Here is a 21,435-nt window from a genome sequence, read left to right as displayed (position 1 = left end):
AGCCAGGAATCGAACCCAGGCCCTGGCATTGTGAGGAAGTAATGCTAATCACTGTACCACCGTGTCACATGTGGGGGGATTGGGTGGAGGTCAGGGTGAATGTGGGTGCAGGAGTATTGAGATTCTTTCTAATATCACAACAGTCTTTCGGAAATTTACCAGTGCTCTGCCAGTGAGCTGTCCGATTTTACTGAGTTAAACTGTTGCAGTATCCTAAAGCACAGTTGAAAATCCACCAAGCCAGGCTTTTGCCAAATCAGTACCTAAATTTTCTGTGTCACAGACAGTGGGGCTGAATTGAAATTGCCCTAATTTCCCCACTCTCTACCCATCCATAACAATAAGGTGTTTTTGTCATATTTTAGTTTCCTCCTTTTAAAATGGTGGTGCATTTTCCCCAATCCTCAAATTTGGAAATGTTCCGATTCTCCGCTAATGACTTGTAAAGCAAACACGAGGTAAAACAAAAAATAAAGGGTTGTTTTTTTTTCACAGTAAGAAGTCTCACAACACCAGGTTAAAGTCCAACAGGTTTATTTGGTAGCACAAGCCACTAGTTTTCGGAGCACTGCCCCTTCATCAGGTTTTTTTTCACACATGCGTGAGCGCTTTTGCAACGTCCACCCCTTTACACTTACACAATAAATAGGGGATAAGGAAAAAGGAAGAGGATTCAGCGCATGACCATGTAAAATACAAGTAGGGTTTTACATGTATTCAAAGTCCAGAATCATGAGTCAACTGGAAAGCTCCTTCCTCGGGGAGGTTGGCTGATTGTAGGATGCGCTCACCTTTTCAGAGAGAGGCTTGCATGACAGGAGAGGGCATGTGGGATGAATCAGTTGGGAAATGTGAGTTCCAATGTTCCAGGAGTTGGCAGGTTTGATGAGGGTCTGAGTTCGTTTTGCTGCCACCATCTCAGCACAGGCTGTTGTCTGGAATTCTGTTCACATTGGGCGTGAGAGAGAGCATCCACTGGAATTCAGATCCAACAGATGAATCATCACAATGCAGTTTGGGAGAAGTCACATGACACAATTCCTCAATGTTGGACACAGGATCACTGGAGATTTATCTGGAGTTGGGATTTCTTTTGTTTTTGGAGACTATCACCCTGTTTGTCGAAACTGTTATGTTAGGACAGCTAATTCTTCGGCCATTAGCACTATTATGGGGAGACTAAAACCTGCCAAGATTTTCCTTTGTTCTGAGTTAGCTGAATTAAACTCTCCAACCCCATGATTGTTATTACCTTGAAACTGCTGCAGGGCGTCAGGTAACTGGCTGAGCCATTTGTTAGCTCATGAATTTTCCATTTTGAACAGCGCAGAAAAAAAATGATTTTATGAAGTAGCTCAGCTGATGAATACATATATTTATATATTTTTAACCATCACTTCTCAACTGTGATACCTGGTTTGAATAAATAGCTGTTGCCCCTCTTCAAAGTATTTTGGATAAATAGAAAAGATTTGGTTTCACAATCAAGCATGTTGAGGGTTTACTACATTTTAATGATTTGGGGTTTAGTTGTTCTCTTCAAAATTCAATTGAGAGAAATTAGAATTATTTCAGTCCTTAGCCTAATGAAACCTAATTGTTTCAAAGGCCTGGCCCTGGTTTGATTGGCCAAATGGCCTTCTGCAGTGTAAGACTGCACAATTTTAGCTTTGTTTATTGTTCACTCGGCAGTTGCAACCTGAAGCAAATGGAGGTAAGAAACACCTGAATTAGGAAAGGGTGCAACATTGCACTGAGTAAGACAAGTCGAAAAAATTTTGAAATAATAAATTTGAGTCAACTTCTTATTATGCAAATGAAATCAGGTACAAATTTACGTGAGCCTTGTTAATCCTAGTTTTTCAATGATTTTTAATAAGAAAATATTTTGGTGTTCAGGTAAAAATGCAAACCCAAATGAGAGAAAGGCAGCTATGAAGACTGCTGAAGGATTCATAAAACAAATGAACTATCCATCCAATAGCCAGGTAGGATATTTTCAAATGAGACAATGATTCAATATGTATAAAGGACAGAATATGCTATAAGAAATGCTTGGAATATGTTTATTGCTTGGTTGAAAGCAGTGAATGATGTTATTCAAATCAAGATGAACCTTATTATTGCGTTGTCAAGGAATCCTTCCGTTGCTTACCTTGCACTGAAAAAGACAGACAACTGCCCTATAGCTAAACAGTCTACTTGCCAGGATGACTTTGCCTGATTAATACAGTTTCAGCTAAAATTAAGCAGAAGTTATAAATTACCCAGCACAGAAAAAAAACAGATTGCCTTCAGTCAAATCACCCTGGTCAAGTTGACAAGCTGGTGCATATCTTTTTCTGGGGCGCACAATTAATCACTGTCAGTTCAAACTTCGGAAGAAATTTAAACAATTGCTTCTGCCTTCTCCTTGTCCTCATCTCATGTAAAGGAAATAAGTCCAATGACCAAAATAATCCTTGCATTTGTACAAGTAGATAATAGTGTGTCATAGCATTCATACTAATATTTTACAAATTCAATTTAACCTCAAATATAGAATTTGTATATTTAATTAGATTTGTTAGGTTTAATTTGTTAAAGAATTTTGATTTGGTGGTGATTTGCTATTCTGTTTTGGTTGTAGTATGCTTGTTTATGAAGTGACAAATCATACATTCTGGTGCAGAAAAATCTATGATTTTCCATTTATTTTAAGAATGATAAAATGAATGGGTGGTACGATGGGTCAGCTGTCAATGGGATAAATTGTCAGCAACCCTGCACAGAGCCGAGCTGGATAGGAAACCCAATTTGTGGAGCTCCCATTTTCTGGGTCACAAAATCAGGAGTTTGAGCATTGCAGATTAGGTGTGGTGGTATTTACATCTGATTCTTTGACCTGCTCCCTTGCTGATCGAGATGTGGGAGGGACTCCCAAAAAGATTCTAAATGCCAAATTCACGTAAAAACGGGAGTAAATCCCACTTTCTTTTAAAGCAGGATTTTCAGAATGAATCTCCCACTGCAAGTGCCTCAAAGAGGCACAAATTCGGTGGGCGTAGTCTATTCTCACTGAAGAGGATGGCAGCATTGCACTGAGCAGGCCACAGCGCATGCGCCGGTCTGTTATAGCACAGTAGCCCCGCACTGCTGTCCTCCCAATTGCTGGCCAGCCCAAGAACTCACAACACTGCCCTCCAACCTCCCCACACCTCGATCGCTGGCCTCCTGGAGGCCTTCGGGCCATCTGTGGATACCACCCCCCCCCCCGCCACCACCACCACCACCAGCCCACCTCGATTTACCCCCTCCCCCAACAGTCTCAATCTCCCGATCCCCATCTCCTGCACCAGGGCAGCCCCAACGCCCCCCCCTACCCCGCCCTTGCAGTCCCGACCCCCTCCCACAGGAAGACAACACTGGAAAACAAATGACTGGAGACGCGGGGAGGCTGTGGCACTGACTGAGGAGCCCGATAAATGACCTCCGCCTATGCTAGAGCAGCACAGCAGGCTGAGAGATTCAACCCTGGTTTTGATTCTAATTTGAAACTTTAAATGTCCATATTCAGGTTGTTATGAAATTAGGATACACTCAGAAAGGTCACGATTCCATTTGCATTGTGAAAATAATGAATAATACTGCCACAATGGCACAGTAGGTAGTAAATATCTACAGCTGAGGTTTATATTGTAGTACTGGAGCAGATGACAGGACGCTACATCTGTACTTATCCATATTGTACATGTGACGTGGAATTCTTTATAATTACACTGGGTGGCAACAGTGAACAAAGTGTTCTATTTGCTGTCAACATAAAATTATCCATAACCTATTATTACTTTTTTAAAAGAATTACCACTCAATGTTTAGCCAATAGTTTTCGATGGTAGGAAATATAATGGAATCCCTCCCAAAGGAGAGAATAAGAAGAACATGTAGAAACTAATGAATAGGCAGCATGGACTTCAAAAGGCAAACTCTTGTTTGACCAATTTTATTGAATTATTTGAAAAGATAATAGAGTTTGCAATGATAATGTGCACTGGATGTAATTTATCTAGACTTTCAAAAGGCCTTTAATAATGTGACCATAACATAAAACCAAAGAAAGGCCAAGATTTTCCCCTGCCCCACCTCCTCCTCCGTTGACAGCATGTTTTGCAGTGGCAGATATGGCCTGCCTTTGGTCAGATCTTCCTCTCCTGCCACTGTCAATGGGTTTTCTCATTGTTCACATCCTTTGCCACTGGGAAACCCATTGTGGGGGTCACTATTGGTGGGACCAGAAGGCCTCCCCCACCCCCCTGCAAGAATGGCCAGTGTCAGCATATTCTGACCCTTATGTATTGCATGCTGAGGCAATCTGGTTAAAGGCCTGCCTCTATGCTCTGAGTTCATTCTAGTTGCGTGGTTGAATATTAACCCACGGGCTGTCTCCAATTACTGCACTACAACTCCCCACAGAACTTTCTATGCCCCTTCCATGTTGGCTCAGGCCAACCTATGCCACTGTACCCAACTGCCAATAATCCATCATACCCTCCATGTCCCTAAATGCCCTTCTACCCACCCCCATGCCTATCTGTACCCCCCATACATCTCTATGGCCCCTTAGAGTCCCTTTGCCAACTTATACCAACACATGCCTCTAAGGCACCATTTCTCTTGCACGTTATTTGCTAATTCATCCAATATCTACCATGGGCAGCCCTTAGCCATGCTAAGATGAAATTAAATAAAGTTCTGAGTATCTATTACAGACTTCACTATAAAACCACGCCAATTCATGTATGTCCATACAATTCATGAATGTCCATCCAATTCATTTAAATCCTCTTGAATGCCTAATATCTTGTACAAAATTCATAGTTCTACATCAAAAACAGCTAAACCGTTAATAGCCTCTTGGAAGTATCAATCAAACTGAATTTGCAGTCTCCCATTGTGGTGACAATAGGTTGTGGAAGCTGTCAAGAAGTAATAATATTATAAGAACATAAGAACATAAGAAATAGGAGCAGGAGTAGGCCATCTAGCCCTTCGAGCCTGCCCCGCCATTCAATAAGATCATGGCTGATCTGTCGTGTCTCAGTTCCACCTTCCCGCCCTCTCCCCATAAGCCTTAATCCCCTTGCCTATCAAAAACCTATCAACCCGCATCTTAAATATATTTAGCGACGCAGCCTCCACCACTTCAACGGGCAGAGAATTCCAGAGATTCACCACCCTTTGAGTGAAGAAGTTCCTCCTCAACTCCATTCTAAACTGCCCCCCTTTTATCTTGAGGCTGTGCCCTCTAGTCCTACTGTCCTTTCTGAGCGGGAAAAGTCTCTCCACCTCTATCCTATCCATCCCATTCATCATCTTATATGTCTCAATGAGATCTCCCCTCATTCTTCTAAACTCTAATGAGTACAAGCCTAGTTTATTCAGCCTCTCCTCATAGTTCAACCCTCTCAACTCCGGTATCAGCCTAGTAAACCTCCTCTGCACTCCCTCCAAGGCCAAAATATCCTTGCGTAAGTACGGCGACCAAAACTGCACACAGTACTCCAGCTGCGGCCTCACCAGTGCCCTATACAGCCGCAGCAAGACCTCCCTACTTTTATATTCAATCCCCCTCGCTATGAAGGCCAGCATCCCATTAGCCTTCCTGACCACCTGCTGCACCTGTAGGCTGGGTTTTTGTGACTCATGCACAAGGACCCCTGAGGTCCCTCTGCACCGTCGCATGATGCAGTTTTTCGCCATGTAAGTAATAATCCTTCCTACCATTATTCCTACCAAAGTGGACAACCTCACATTTGCCAACATTAAATTCCATTGGCCAGTTCCTGGCCCATTCGCCCAGCCTATCTAGATCCTTCTGCAGACTCTCCACACCCTCCGCACAATTTGCCGTTCCACCAATCTTGGTGTCATCAGCAAATTTCGACACCCTACACTCGGTTCCCTCCTCCAGATCATCTATATAAATGGTAAATAGCTGAGGCCCCAGCACCGACCCCTGGGGCACTCCACTAGTCACCTACCGCCAATCCGAATAGCACCCATTGACCCCCACTCTCTGCCTCCTATTTGACAGCCAATCCTCTATCCACGTTAACACCCTACCCCCAACTCCATGCCCCCTGACCTTCTGTAATAACCTCTTGTGAGGCACCTTGTCAAACGCCTTCTGAAAATCAAGAAAGACCACATCCACTGGCTCTCCTCTATCCACCGCCCTAGACACATCCTCATAGAACTCCAATAAATTCGTCAGACATGACTTCCCCTTAACGAAACCGTGCTGCGTCTGCTCTATCAAACAATTCTCCTCAAGATGCCGCGCTATTTTCCCCTTGATCACGGATTCTAACATTTTACCTACAACAGACGTTAAACTAACCGGCCTAAAATTCCCTGCCTTTTGCCTGCCACCCTTCTTAAACAACGGCGTAACATTAGCCGTTTTCCAACCTTCCGGCACTTCCCCGGAATCCAGCAACGTTTGGAAAATAATCAGCAAGGCACCCACTATCACCTCCACCATTTCTTTCAGAACCCTTGGATGCATTCCATCCGGTCCTGGGGACTTGTCCACAATCAGTCCCTCCAGTCTGTTGAGCACCGCCTCTCTAGTAACAATGATGTCATTGAGACCCTCCACTCCTACCATCTTTCCATCGCCAACACCCAGCAAATTATTCACGTCCTCCTCCGTGAAGACCGAAACAAAAAAGTTATTCAAGGCCTCAGCCATTTCCCCATCCCCTACCACTAAGTCCCCCCTTTCATCCTCTAAGGGTCCAACGTTAATATAATGAAACCCCTTATCGTTATGACAATTAACACCTATTAAAACTGAAAACATCAATTAAAGTATAAAGGGTAGATGACTTAAAGAAGTCAGGAGCTTGACAGTTTCTTTTATAATCATTGACATCTATTCTTAAAAATCATAATCAAAATCACTGTGGCAGTCAAACCCTGCTCCAGTGAAAATAGGATCCATTTGAAGTCTGCTTTGTATTCAAATGCTAGATTTGGGTCTCCCCCATACATGAATTATGTCCTGGCCCCTTTCTCCTACCAGAAAAATTAGAATCTGGTGGAAATGGGAACAACATTTCTGAATCTTAGCCTGCTCATTATTTTGGCCTGGGTTTTACATCTAGACGGTTGAGAATTAAAAAGTAGGCAAATTATGTTATTTTTATACTCAGTAGTGAACCTTGATTAAACCACGCTCGGAGTACAGTGCACAGTTCTGGCTCCCATATTATAAAAATTATATAGGGACATTGGATGTGGTGCAGAGAAAACTTAACAAAGATGATACCAGCAATGTGAGGAAAGGATTGAAGCTCTTGGTCTCTTTTCTTTTCGAGAAAGATGGGAGGGCTGACCTAATAGAGGTTCTTAAAATTATGAAAGGTTTTGATAAAAGTGGATTCAGAGAGAACATCTCCATTTATGGGGAGGAGCATAACTAAAGGCCATCAATATAAGATAGTTAACGAAGAGTCTAGCTGGCAATTTGGAAGAAAGTTCTTTACCCAACGAGTATTGATGATACAGAACTTGGTACCACTGGAAGTGATTGAAGTAGATAGTATACAGCACAGTCGTTAGCACAGCTGCCTCACAACGCCGGGGACCCAGGTTCGATTCCTGGCACGGACCACTGTCTGTGTGGAGTTTGCAAGTTCTCCCCACGTTGGCGTAGGCTTCCTCTGGGTTGTCTAGTTTCCTCCCACAGTTCAAACATAAGTGGGTTAGGCAGTTCGGCCATGCTAAATTGTCCCTTTGTGTCAGGGGGACTAGCTAGGGTTTATGGGAATAGGGCCTGGGTGGGATTGTGGTCAGTGCAAACTCGGTGGGCTGAATGGCCTCCTTTTGCACTGTAGAATTCGAAGTGTATGTTCCTAAGTATATGTGCATTTAGAGGGAAGCTAGACAAGCAGATGAGGGTTAAGGAAAGACAGGATTAGTTAACAGATTTAGACAAGGAAAAGTAGGAGTACATCTGAGTGGATCATAAACTCTGGTTATAAATGTAGTCTGGTTAGGCTGTGGCTTTGTTTCTGTGCTCTGTAGTCCTATGTGTATCTGGCAGGCTCCTTAATACTGTAAGCTATTCATATGAATATTGTTTATGCAGTACTGATGTAAATCCAGTGGTTATTCTCTTTGAAGAAATTATGCCTGGCAGATGTATTAGTAATGAAGTAACGGTTATGTCCTACATTCTGTCTAGCCCAGAAAACCCGGAGAAAGGTATTAGTTCACAAAGACCCGTGAGTAAGATTGGGTCTTGGAGCCTGGAGTGTGAGAGTTCAGATGGAGACTAAATTTGAATTGGATCAAAGATATCTGGAAAACTTTAGTTGCACACAAAATACCAAGAACATTAATGTGTGTTATTTTTTCTGTACAAACTCTTCCTGATGTCTAAACAAACCTATGATCCTTATATACATATTAGTGCATTTGGTTTGCTCAGACACCATTACTGGTTTATTAACATTTGATGTTTAGTTTATCAGATTAATTGTCCCCACAATAAGTGGGGTACACCACCTGCCTACATTTCAGTGCCTGTGTAGTTGACATTCTTTCAGCTGCTACGTGGAGAGGAACGATTGAAAAGGCTAACATCAAAATAGGTGATGAGGTTGGTAAATTTTCTCCTACCATTGTATCTTAATTTGCTGAAGCATCAACATAAAATTTTGTTTTCCACTGTAGATTCAAGTACTTCCTGAAGGAGGCGAAACTCCAACCTTCAAACAGTTCTTCAAAAATTGGAAAGACAAAGGCCAAAGCGAGGGATTTGGAAAAGTGTACGTCACTGAGACAATTGCAAAAATCAAGCAGGTTAAATTTGATGCTTCAAAGCTGCACACCTGTCCTCAGATGGCTGCAAATCATAACATGGTGGATGACGGTTCTGGAAAGACAGAGGTAACTCACAGTCCTCACATGAAACAGAGAGAGTGAAAGTGTGTTTGAAAACATGTATGTATGTGTGCGGACATAAAATGACTGTATCATGAGAAAATAGGATAATAATGGTCTGAGGAACTACATTTTAACAATACCAATCAATTTCAGAGACTACTTTAGTGCAATTCTAAGATTAAATGTATCCACCAGCTTGTCCTTGCTTTCCTGAAAGTGGTAACTTCCAAAGAAATGCTGCAGGATCTCATTCAATTAGCTATTCTTCATAACCAGCCTTGTATGTCTCTTCAGAGGCTCTTTACATTAACCCTGATCTTCTGTTTAGTTAGAGTCTATAATAAATGTTAAGAATCATCGAATCACAGAATCCTGCAAGGCAGAAGGAGACCATTCAGCTCATCAAGCTTGCACCATCAACAATCCTACCAGGACCTTTCCCTGTAACCCCACATGTTTACCTGCTAATCTCCTGATACCAAGGGCAATTTAGCGTGGCCAATGAACATTTTCCACACATCTTTGGACCATAGGAGGCAACCAGAGCACCTGGAGGGAACCCACATAGACATGGGGAGAACATGCAAACTCCACACAGTCACCCAAGGTCCAAATTGAACGCAGGTACCTAGTGCTGTGAGACAGTAATGCTAACCACTGGTTGGGTGATTTGTCCTTCTCTTGTCTGGATATAATGAGGTCATCTGCAGTTACATCTGTACCAGCCATCAGCACTGATCATTGAGTCAAATCCATCATTTCATGGGCTATACACTTTCTTGGATGGCAGATAGTGGAGACTGTCAATAAATGCTGTTTCACTGTGACATGATCCTCACTGATTCCACTGACCCAGTATAGCCTGGATCATACTTCAAGTTACCTTCAGATTGAACTGCTGGTGACTGCTTTGATAAACTAGTTTGAAATGTGGATATAAAAACAGAGGTCAATTAGATACCTCTGCCCTCCCACCAACCCATAATTAATGACTCCACTGACTTCAGACATTCTCTCTTCCACCTTCTTCCATCAGGAAAAAGATACAAAAGTCTGAGGACATGTACCGACTGACTCAAGAACAGCTTCTTTCTTGCTGCCAGACTTTTGAGTGGACCTACCTTGCATTAAGTTGATTTTTCTCTGCACTCTAGCTATGACTGTAACACTACATTCTGCACTCTCTCCTTTCCTTCTCTGTGAACGGTATGCTTTGCCTGTATAGTGCGCAAGAAACTTTTCACTAATACATGTGACAGTGATAAATCAAATCAACCCCTCTCTCTTTCCTCTAACTTAAATCCTGTTTTAACACAAGTTTGCTGTTATCTAGAAGCAGAATTCCATCACGCATAAAGGGTTTTTTTTCCTTGTTTTTCCATTTTAATACATATGGAAATAGACAAATTGGCATAATGTTAATGACAAGCCTTGCATGTTGTGGGTGCTTTATCATGATCCCAAACTTGCTTTTATGCACTTATGTACTTTTTAGATTATTGAACCTTTTACATAAGAAGAGTGTAATCTGTAGCACTGGAAGTGGCTTGATATAACACTAGTTCCAGTAGTGCTGAAAATGTGTGACTCAACAGAAACAGAATGAGAAAGAAGAACAGAAGATGCTGGAAAAGCTCAGCAGGTCTGCCTGCATTTATCAGGAGAGAAACAGAGTTGATGGACAGGATTTTATAGCCAAACTTGCCACAAAACCAGACAATCCCATCTGAGGTAAACTGACTTTTCCATGGTCCACCCCTCGCCTGTTACGACTCCCGTGGTGGGACAGGAAAATTTGCCCCAAAGCATCGGCCCATAAACTCTTTGTCAGAACTGAAAAGGAGGGAGAATGTAGAAACTGCAACAAGAAGTAGCAACTTTAAGAGCAAACGATAGAGGGCCTGGTATCAGAGAGGAAGAGAGGTGTTTTGTATTGAGGCATCACATGTATGGAATATTTTTTAAAAGTTTAAAATGGAGAAAAATAGTCAAAATCTAAAATTGCTGATCTCACCGTTTTGAGTCCTGAGTCATCTTCCGGTTGGGCACGTTGCAGCCTATGGACCTTTAGGCAGATAATCCTCTATGTTTGGAGAGGGTCCTCCCAGCCTAGCATTGCTAAAACAGCATCCCTGAGTTTTATGTCTGAGCTGAGCAGTCTGCCTGTAAAATGATGATCCAGTGTTAAATCCCACCAGCCCGGGTTGTCCTATTTGCATCCTTGCCATTCTAAGTTAGAGAAATCCTCTTTTCTAAGAGAAATGTTTGCTAATTAGACTAAGGGTACTAAGGTCAATTTTGACTTTCTGGACAAACTACTTTGGAAGGACATTAGCTGGCCATGGGTTGTGGCAACAACTTCGCTTAAATAGACTGTACCGCGCCAAATGTGTTCCATCGTTGGATTGAGACCCCAGAGAGCAGGCCAGGGTGGTCCCTGGTGAGGTAGGTTTTGGGGTAGGGAATTGCTATTGCAGAGAGTAGAATTCCAGGGTGGAACGCCATGGTCTTCCTGTGATCCACAAAAAGAATTCAAAACTTAACTTGATTGTGCCGTGCCTCTTTGGAGCTGCAAGCAGTCTGTGCAGTGCAGACACAAGTTCAGGTATGGTAGTTAGGGCCCTGTTTATGTCATAGAACCCTAACTTCCATATGAAAAGAGACTATCACCTGAAATGGGGAAGCACTGAGGACATCCCGTGAAAGACTCTTCTGAAATGGAGCCGGATTCATCGTAGGTTTTAATGAAACAATATTTTCAGCCTGTTAATGCCCCATTAACACCAAGGGAAGCTTAGCTATCATCAGAAACAATTCTGTGATATCACAGGGCATAAACAGAATAGTATAAAATCACTTACACAATAAAAACTGTTACTACATTATCAATCAATAATGGCTGATGATCATTTGTTTCTGTGATGTTAGGTGATTTATGTTTATCACAATTACTAGGCTATTAGCTATAATTAAGTTATAGTTAGGGCTGTTAATGATTTTGGCTTATTTCTTTGGGTTGATGACTTTATGATGATAATGAACCTCAGTGTTAAAGAATAGTTATCACAATTTAAATTCTTAAAATCTACCTCACCCTTTTGTAGTTTTCTCCATGCCAGTTTGAGAGGGAGTTTGAACTCGAGAGGACTTTGTCAGTGTCACTCTGTGTCATTTGTTGCTGACGAGTGTATGGAATTGCCTCTTACTGTGATTCTCCCTTCTGCTGTATGGGAACTGTTTCTTTTGGGTTTGGCAAGAATAGGATTATACAACAACAGAGGAGACCATTGTAACCGAGCTAAACGGATAACAAAAAAACAGTTTCCCAAAAAGTCTTTTATGAACCCAGAGTTGCAGGTAATAACATATATTTTGATATGGTAGTTTTTGTAACATAGATAAACATGGCTGCCAAATTTGATGTATCAAGATCCCATGAATAATATAATCTAAATGAACAGATTATCTATTTTACTGATACTGATTGAGGACTAAACCTTTGTCAGGACCCCAGGAAAACTCCTGCTATTCAAAATTGCCTTAAAATCTTCCACATGAGAGGGCAAACAGGATTTTAGTTTAATGCCTCAACACTGTAATGAAGGAAAATTGAACAGGCACAAGATGGCTAACTCATTATTGACCTTTCCTAACAGTAACCATAGAAACATAAAAACCCGAAGCAGGAGCAGGCTATTTGGCCCATCAAGCCTACTCCACCATTCATTATGATCATGGCTGATTATCAAATTCAGTATACTGATCCCGCTTTCCCCATCTCACGCTTTGATCCCTTTAGCCCAAGAGCTATATCTAATTTCTTCTTGAAATCAGACAACGCTTTGGTCTCAATTACATTTGGTGGTAGTGAATTTCACACATTCACAACTCTCTGGGTGAAGAAATTTCTCCTCACCTCAATTCTAAAAGGTTTACCGCTTATCCTCAAAAATGACCCCAAGTTCTGGACTCCCCCACCATCGGGAATATTCTTTCTGAGTCAAATTTGTCTAAACCTGTTAGAATTTTATAAGTTTCATTGAGATCCCCTCTCACTCTTCTAAATTCCTATGAATGCAATCGTAACCGACTTTGTCTCCTGTCATATGACAGACCTGTCACCCCAGGAGTCAGCCCAGTAAACCTTCGCTGCACTCCCTCATAGCAAAGAGATCCTTCCTCAGATAAGGCCACCAAAATTGCACACAATTCTCCAGGTGTTGCCTCACCTGTGCCCTGTAAAAATCACCCCCGTGCCTTTTTTTTAATTCTTTGCTGGGATGCTAGTGTCACTAGCAAGATCGGCGTCTGTTGCCCATCCCAAATTGCCCCTGAGAGTAATAAAGAATCAAACACATTGCTGTGGGTCTATAGTCATATGTAGGCCAGACCAAGCAATGATAGATTTTCTTCTCTGAAGGACATTAGTGAGCTGGGTGAGTTTTTATAACAATTAATGAGTGTTCCATGATCATCATTATTGCGACTCACCTTTCAGTTTAATATTTTTTTAATTCCGTGCGTCTATTGATTCATTGAATTTAAATTCCAGCAGCTAATTAGAATGGGATTTCAACCCATACCCACAAAGCATTATCTTTAGTCTCCAGATTGCTAGTTTAATGCCATTTTCACCACACCCTGCAGTTCATTATTTTTCTTGATACATGGTAGTGATTATAGTTCAAAAGTAATTCATTACATATGAAGCACTTTGGAAATGTGTCAGTGCAGGCTTTCATTTTTATTTTGATTCCACGGCCAGAAGTTTACCATCCCACCTGCCACGGGAATCGGGAGTGGGTGAGGGGCAGACCATTAGAAAGGCTTGTTGATCTCGGGTGGGATTTGATGGTTTTGGGACGAGTGAGGCTATAAAATCCTGCCCATTGTGTCAAAATCAAAACTTATTCACATAGTGCAGCTCCTTCACTAACATTCTTCATCAGCTGTGTGATAAACTGAGACAATTTAAAGTTGCATAGTGCTTTTTATTGAGATATATATTTGAATGGATGTATTTTCAAATTTCTCCCTTCTAGATTTGGCGTGTTGAGGGCAATGGTCGGATTCCTGTTGACCCTAGTACCTATGGACAATTCTTTGGTGGAGACTGTTACATCATTCTTTACACATACAGATTGGGGCAAATCATTTATACCTGGTGGGTATATCAATTCTTATTTCTCTCTTACCTGCTAATTTAGTAAGCTTGATTTAATAATAAGATACACAAACCAGTTGCACGGCTTAGAGAAGAGGTTCGTCCAATCAGCAAGAAGGTGGAAAAACTCCTTCATGTGTTTACAGCTGCCAAGACTCTTTATTCTGGATTGCTCCCTCTAAAACTCTCTGTCTTTCTGCCTCTCTCTCTCACTCCCTCTCTCCTGTATATGCTTCTCAAAAATCTACATTATCAGCCATGCTTTGGTCTCATCTCTCCTAATAGCTCATTACGTGGTGTGATGTCAAATCTTATTCTATTTTATAACACTCCTGACATGCATTGGGCACCAAGTGGGTGCCAGCTGCAGCTCATTAGTTACCAACCCAGTATTATCAGGCAGTCCACCCTAGCCAGTATCAATGTAAGTCAGGATGTGGAGGAAGGAACATTGCTGAATGGGGGAAATTCCATTATTTAGGTGAAACAGGAGCACTTCTGTTGCTCCCAGCTCCAAAACAAAATGGACATTTTGCTCCTTTCATTTCATTTGCATGCTCTATCCATCTGTGTTCCAAAACAGCATGCAGGTCGTGGACTGCAGTGTGCAGTTTAAAGGGACTATCTGATGAATCTGGAAGCCATGTCAGGCACTGGTTGCAGATCCTTCCCAAGTAGCGTGCCAAGGCTCCTTCAACAGTATCTTTCATACCTGCAACCTCTACCAACTAGCAGGGTAACAGCAACAGATATATGGGGATACCAAAATCTGCAAGTTCCCCTCCAAGTCACACACTATGCTGAGTAGATACTATATCACAGTTCCTTTAATGGAGCAGGTCAGAATTCTGGAACTCCGCTTCCTAAATGCATTGTGGGTATACTTACACCACAGTGGTTCAAAAAGGGAGCTCAACACTATCTTCTCAGTGGTAATTAGGAATGGTAAATAAATGTTGACCTTACCAGTGATGCTGTTATCCCGTGAGTTAATTTTTTTTAAAGTGGTGCAGGGAAAATTGAGAGCAGGTACTAAACGGAAGGCTCTCCTCCCCATTTTGCTTCCACTACTGTCATGTCGCCATCCAATAGTGCCAGTAAAAACCTTCTGTTCAATGTTCAGCTGTATATCAAGAGGAGAAGAGATATTCTTTGCTTATTAAAATGGCCCAATTAAGAGAAGATGGTTTGAATTGTGACACTGAATGATGTTACATTTATTGCTGCAAATGAAACAACCTGAAAACCATATTTCTGGAAAATAAAATTATTACAAGTCATACCACATCAGCATTGGTAAAATAAATCTGCCAATATGCTGTCGTACTGAAAAGCATGAAAGCATTTGGCTGTCAGGCCTGGTGTTATACAACAGTCCTTTGATGTTTAATTTAAGTAGAACTGCAGCAGTTTTTCCTTGTGAGCAGAGCACCGTTACTGACTGGAGGCTGTCTCCTCTGGGAATGCTGTGAAGTTCTCACAGCAAAATACAGATTATAGTCACAGGACTAGCGAAGGCAGAAGGTAGTTTAATACAGAACATGGCACAAGAAAAACAAGTACAAAGCTAAAGGAGTGTCGGAGTGCAACAGATCCAAATGAAAGCTAAATTAGCTAACAGCTAAAATATTCTGTGGCATAATAGTAACATAATTGAAGGGTGGGTGAGGGCACAACTATTAGAAAGTTGAAATTTGACAAGAAAGAAGATGCTAGAAAAGATGACCAGGTTAGTTGGCACTTGAAGTGAAAAGTTAGATTAATGACATTGCTCATATAGTTCAGCCAAATTCAGAAAAGAGAAGTTCGAGCAAATGTTTTAATTGATTTGCGGGGAATGATTTGTAAATAATCATGTAATCTATTTAAGTTATTTTACATTTCCTGTTGGTGCTAACAGAGTGGTAAAAGCATTTGGCTCAGCAGATGGTCCAATTTGAAAATACATTATCAGTGCCGAGCTGTGTTGGATAGACTCATAGGCACTTGATTTCTAGGCTCTGCTGGATAAGCCGAATTAAGCCAGGCTAAGGGTGAAGGTGATATTTGACTTCATTTTCCTTGACTAGGTAGGGGTAATTCAATGGGGCTCCCACTCTGGAAAACGTGTGTCAAGTAAAGCCATGATCAGAGTCAGATTTGACAGCTGCCTCATACTCCCAGTAGAAGTGAAGTATGAGTGGACAGTCAGTACCCATTGTACTGCATACTAAAAATTAGCCAGTGCTATCAGAAATGGAGAGAAAATTGGAGGAAACTGAAAAAAAGGTAGATAGGAATTTTAAGTCTTTGATGGGATTTTAACAACCAGACCTCATTTCCAAATACTGGCCTGCTGTCCACTCATAGAATCATAGAATCCCTGCAGTACAGAAGGAGGCCATTTGGTCCATCGAGCCTGCACTGACCACAATCCCACCCAGACCCTATTTCCGTATCCCAACACATTTATCCTGCTAATCCCCCACCACTAAGGGGCAATTTAGCATGACTAATCAACCTTTGGACTGTAGGAAGAAACTGGAGCACCCAGAGGAAACCCACGCAGATACAGGAAGAATGTGCAGACTCCACACTGACAATGATCTAAGGCCGGAATTGAATCTGGGTCCTTGGCATTGTGAGGCAGCAGTACTAATCACTGTGCCATCGTGCTGCCCAATAGGCAAACAAATTGCTGGCAGTTGTTGTGACTTGAAGAACACCCAGCTGATGTCTACCCATGGGGAGTCAGCTAAGTTGTAGAGTGTAGTTGGAGGGGTGGGGATGGCAGGGTGAGTTAGCAAACATCATGGTAGGAAGCATGGGACAAAGGAGGCCCAAACTTACATTGTAAAATCATGAGGAACAAATCTGTTCTTGCAAAGGAGTGTTTACTAGTGGTCTAACAGGACTTTGGCTTCCTACCAATCAGGTTTCACTAACCAGCCTATTAGCAGTTGCAATGCCAACTCTTCACATCATAGGATCCTGATTTGCATACATGTAGGACTAGGTGGATACCCACAGGCACCTGATAAAGCCACAGCTTAAAATTGCTACAGATTGGAAGTTAAGCGTGGAGATTCAAAATTTCGCTTGAAGTGACAACTCTGTGGACTGTGCTAAGTAGTATAAAGATATAGGATATTGAATTTTGATATGATAGAATATGCCATTTATACTAGCAAATGAAAGCACAATGGATGATTCATTCAGATTTGAATCTCTCTATTTTACACAGTTAGAGAAAGGTTAACTAAACCATCCATTTTGTAGGCTTTCAAAAGTAAGTGGCAGAAGGTTGAAGCTTCCATTTCTGGCACTGTAAAGTGCAACAGCCTGATTATAATAGGTTCTGTCAGTTCGAAGTGAGGCGACCAGATGGAATGCTTCTTCCTTGAGGCAAGAAGACTCTGACATTGTCTGTCATGCCCAATATAAGTGATCTTGTGAGAGAGTGAAGAAATGAGCAGCGTGCACCACTTTGACATTGACCTCCACCATACCCTACAGCACTTAACTGAAGAAAGCAGCTTGAAGTAAAATCACACGCTGGGCAAAAATAATAGAAACAACATTCAGCATAGGGTTTCTCTTCTTTCTCAGCATGCGATCATTACTGGCTAGGCCAGAATTTGTTGCCCTTGAGAAGGGGGTGGTGCAGCACCTTCTGGAACCCACAGCACTTACAGGAAGCTCCTGGGTTTTGACCCAGTGGCAGCGAAGGAACGATGATATTGTTCCAAGTCAGGACGGTTTGTGGCTTGGGGAAACTTTCAGGTGATGGTGTTCCCATCCTTTTTCCTTCTAGATCGTAGGTGTTGTTCATTTGAGAAGTGCTGTCAAATGAGTCTTGGTGGTTGGCTGTAGTGCGTCTTGTAGATGGTCGACAATTCTGACACTTATGTGTCAGTGGAGGGGGGAGTGAATATTTAAGATAGTGAATGAGGTGCAAACAAGCTGGCTGCTTTATCCTGGATGCTGTCTCACTTCTTCAGTGTTGTTAGAGCTACACTCACCCAGTTAAGTGGACAATATTCCATCACACTCCTGACTTGTGTCTTATAGATGGTGGACAGAATTTGGGGAATCAGGAGGTGAGTTACCCAAAGCAAAATTCCTACCTCTAACCTGCTCCTGTAGCCATAGTATGTTTATAGCTAGTCCAGTTTAGTTTCAAGTCAATGGGAGTCCTCAGGATGTTGATGGATGCAGATTCAGCGATGGTGATGTCATTGAATGTCAAGGGGAGATGGTTAGATTCCCTCTTGTTAGAGAAGAACATTACCTGGCAGTATCTGAGGAGGCACAAATGGTGCTGGACATTGCCCAATCATCAGCAAGCATCCCCACTTTGAAGAATTCCATCAGCGATGCCCTCAGACTGAGACGATTGATCTCCAATGATCACAATCATCATTCTTTGAGCTTTTTAATACAAATGATGGAGAGTTTTCCCCCAGTTCACATTGACTTCAGTTTAACTGGGATTCCTTGATGCCACACGCGGTCAAACACTGTTGTGATGTTAAAAGTAATCATTCTCACTTCACCTCTGGAGCTCAGTTCTTCGGGCAATGATTCGCTGTGTTGGAATTGTTCTGCCTTTTGTGGACAGGACACACATGAGCAATGTTTCTAGATTGGGGGGCTTGGAAAGTTCTGGGGCGCGTCTTCAGCATTATTGCTGGAATATTGTCAAGGCCCATAGCCTTTGCAGTGTCCAGTGTCTTCAACACATGGAGTGAATTGAGTTGGTTGGAGACTGGCTTCCATAATGCTGGGGACCTCAGGAGAAAGCTGAGATGGATCATCCATTCACCACCTCTGGCTGAAGACTGTTGAAAATGCTTCAGCTTGTCTTTTGCACTGATGTACTGGGCATTGGCTCATTAAGGATGGGGATATTTATGAAGCCTCCTCCTCCAGTGAGTTGTTTATTATTTCACCATCACTTACGACTGGATGTGGTAAGACTGAAAAGCTTTGTTTTCAGCTGTTCATGTGAGCTTCCTTAGTTCTGTCTATAAATTGCTGCTTGTGCTGTTTAGCATGTGAAGAGTCTTGTGTAGTCACTTCAAAAGGCAGCCACCTTATTTTTAGGTATGCCTGGTGTTTCTCCTGGAATGCCCTCCTGCACACTTCATTGAACCAGGGTTGATCCCACAGCTTGATGGTAACGGTAGAATGGGGGATATGCTTGATCATGAGGTTAAGTTTAAGTTTGAAAACAATTCTGTTGATGCTGATGGTCTACAGTGCCTCATGGATGCCCAATTTAGAGCTTCTAGCTCTTTTCTAAACCCACTCTGTTTAGCATGATATGCAACACGATGGAGGGTTGAAGATTGGACTTTATCTCCACAAGGAGTGAGCGGTGATCACTCCTATTAATACTGTCATGGACAGATGCATCTGTGACAGATGGATTGATGAGAACAAGGCCAAACAGGCTTTTCCCTCCTGTTGCTTCCCTCACCACCTGCTATGGACCCAGTCTGGTAGCTATGTCCTTCAGGACTTGGCCAGCTCACTCAGTTAGGGGCAGTATCATGCCATTATTAATGATGGACTTTTAAGTCCATCATGTTCTGTGCCCCTGCCACCCTCAGTGCCTCTTCCTATTGGATTTGCTGTTTTTCAAGAAACATTGTAAAGATTCTAAAAATACAAAAAAAGGAAACATAATAATTCATACAAAAGAAGGTTTTAATTGTTAAGAGTATTGTTACATTTTGTACTTTTCTTTCAGTCACCTTATACCAAAATGAAAAATAACATCAGTGGGCATCTTGAAGCCTTTGAGCTTTCCTTATTAACTTCAAAGCCATCAGTTCTGTTGTACTATATGTTAGGTAACTTGCCTCAATTATGTGCCATTTTGCTTTATAAAAGTTGTATTTCGAATACATTAATATTAAAATTGGAGATGCCTTTAAGCACCTGTATTAACATTTTAAAAATCTATTTGCCTCTATCAAGATTACTCATACTCTGATCTGAGGATTCTTATTCTTCATAACAGCTCCATTTACAGCACTTTGCAAATTTAATTAAATATCATGTGTGTGTGGTGTGCTTATGTTTTGGGGGGCCATGTGCCTCATGCTGAGCCTCCAAAGGCATCTTCCCAAGTGTCGTTTCTTAGCACTCCCACCTCAACCTGTCCAATGTGCCCTTCCCCCTCTCCTCATGGGCTCATCAGCCTGGCCCTAGCGAGATCTTCAATGTACCTGAATGTCTGAGTCCATTGCTGATGGCTGCCTCCCTGCTGCAAAAGCAGAACCTGTGCTGCTGCTGGCACTGACAATGTACAGGGCTGCTGACCTTCGAGTGATTGGCAGCTCTAAAGGACTTCTTCCTGGAGTTAGAGGGAAGTTCCATCTCAAACACAATAAGGTTGGTTGTCTGAAAAATAAAAGCTGGGTGAGCCAGGTAATTGGAGGCTTATCACGCAGTTCAAGGAAACCACCCTCACTGTATAACCAGGTCCCAATTACAGAGTTCATCATGTGCCGTTTGATATGGACAAGCTCCATATTGGGAACAGAACTTATACTTAATAAGATAAACATGATCTTAATTTTTATCTTAATTGTTATGTTCATTTTTGTTTGGATAGGCTGAGCATATGCATATTAATTCAGTGATGGATTGTTTGGACACCGTGTAATCTGACAAAATCTGTTTTGTGAATTTCTGTAAGGTTTATTTTCTTTCAACTGCTGAAGAAAGACTGATATAATGCTTTCATGACCTCAGGACACCTCAAAACACTAGCCAATGAACAAAATGCTTTTAAAACGCATTCACTGTTGTATTGTAGGAAGCACAGCATATCGTAAAAGATGATTATAATACTGAGCAGATAATCAGTTTTTAGTGATTGCGATTGAAGGATAAGTATAGACCAGGACTCCGAGAATAATTCCTCTGCTTTTCTCCACAATACTGCCATTGCATCTTTTACAAAGAGACAGAGAAATAGAGGAGGGGGCAAGCAGGGATGCAAGGGCACAGTGAAAATTAAATTCTTTTACTGGATCCCAATGCCAGTTGGGAGGTGGGGAGCTAGGAACATGCTTCCAATTAAGCTCCTTGAGGAGCTGATTAATGGGCCAAGGAGGGCCAGTAGGTGATAGCCTCATGGGAAATTGCCAAACCCAGACCTGTACACGTTATGGCACAGCCATTGGTTCGATGCAGGGAGCTGCAAGATTTTCTTTTGAACTGGAAACATTTTTGCCATCAAGGTTTTTCCTGCAAGATCTGGCACAGTGTTGGCCAATGCCCTGAGCACTGGGGTTCTGGCCCACTGAATTATTGCCACATTCTCTTATTCAAGGCGGAGGCAG

At 42.0% G+C, this 21,435-nt stretch overlaps 1 protein-coding gene across 1 annotated transcript in view; it reads left to right on the top strand.

Moving 5' to 3' along the window:
- The window catches only part of scin (scinderin), a 113,659-nt gene that overhangs the window by 67,171 nt on the left and 25,053 nt on the right, over positions 1–21,435 (top strand). Inside the window, exons 7-9 of the mRNA XM_080207411.1 lie at positions 1,900–1,988; positions 8,722–8,937; positions 13,977–14,098. Coding sequence (XP_080063537.1) covers positions 1,900–1,988; positions 8,722–8,937; positions 13,977–14,098 — 427 coding nt within the window. The remainder of the gene's footprint in view (positions 1–1,899; positions 1,989–8,721; positions 8,938–13,976; positions 14,099–21,435) is intronic.

Source organism: Carcharhinus amblyrhynchos, chromosome 2 (genome assembly GCF_965287045.1).
Source record: "Carcharhinus amblyrhynchos chromosome 2, sCarAmb.v2.hapA, whole genome shotgun sequence".
NCBI lineage: Eukaryota > Metazoa > Chordata > Chondrichthyes > Carcharhiniformes > Carcharhinidae > Carcharhinus > Carcharhinus amblyrhynchos.
The sequence above is the reverse complement of the archived record's forward strand: the minus strand, read 5'-3'. Positions and strand labels throughout refer to the sequence as shown.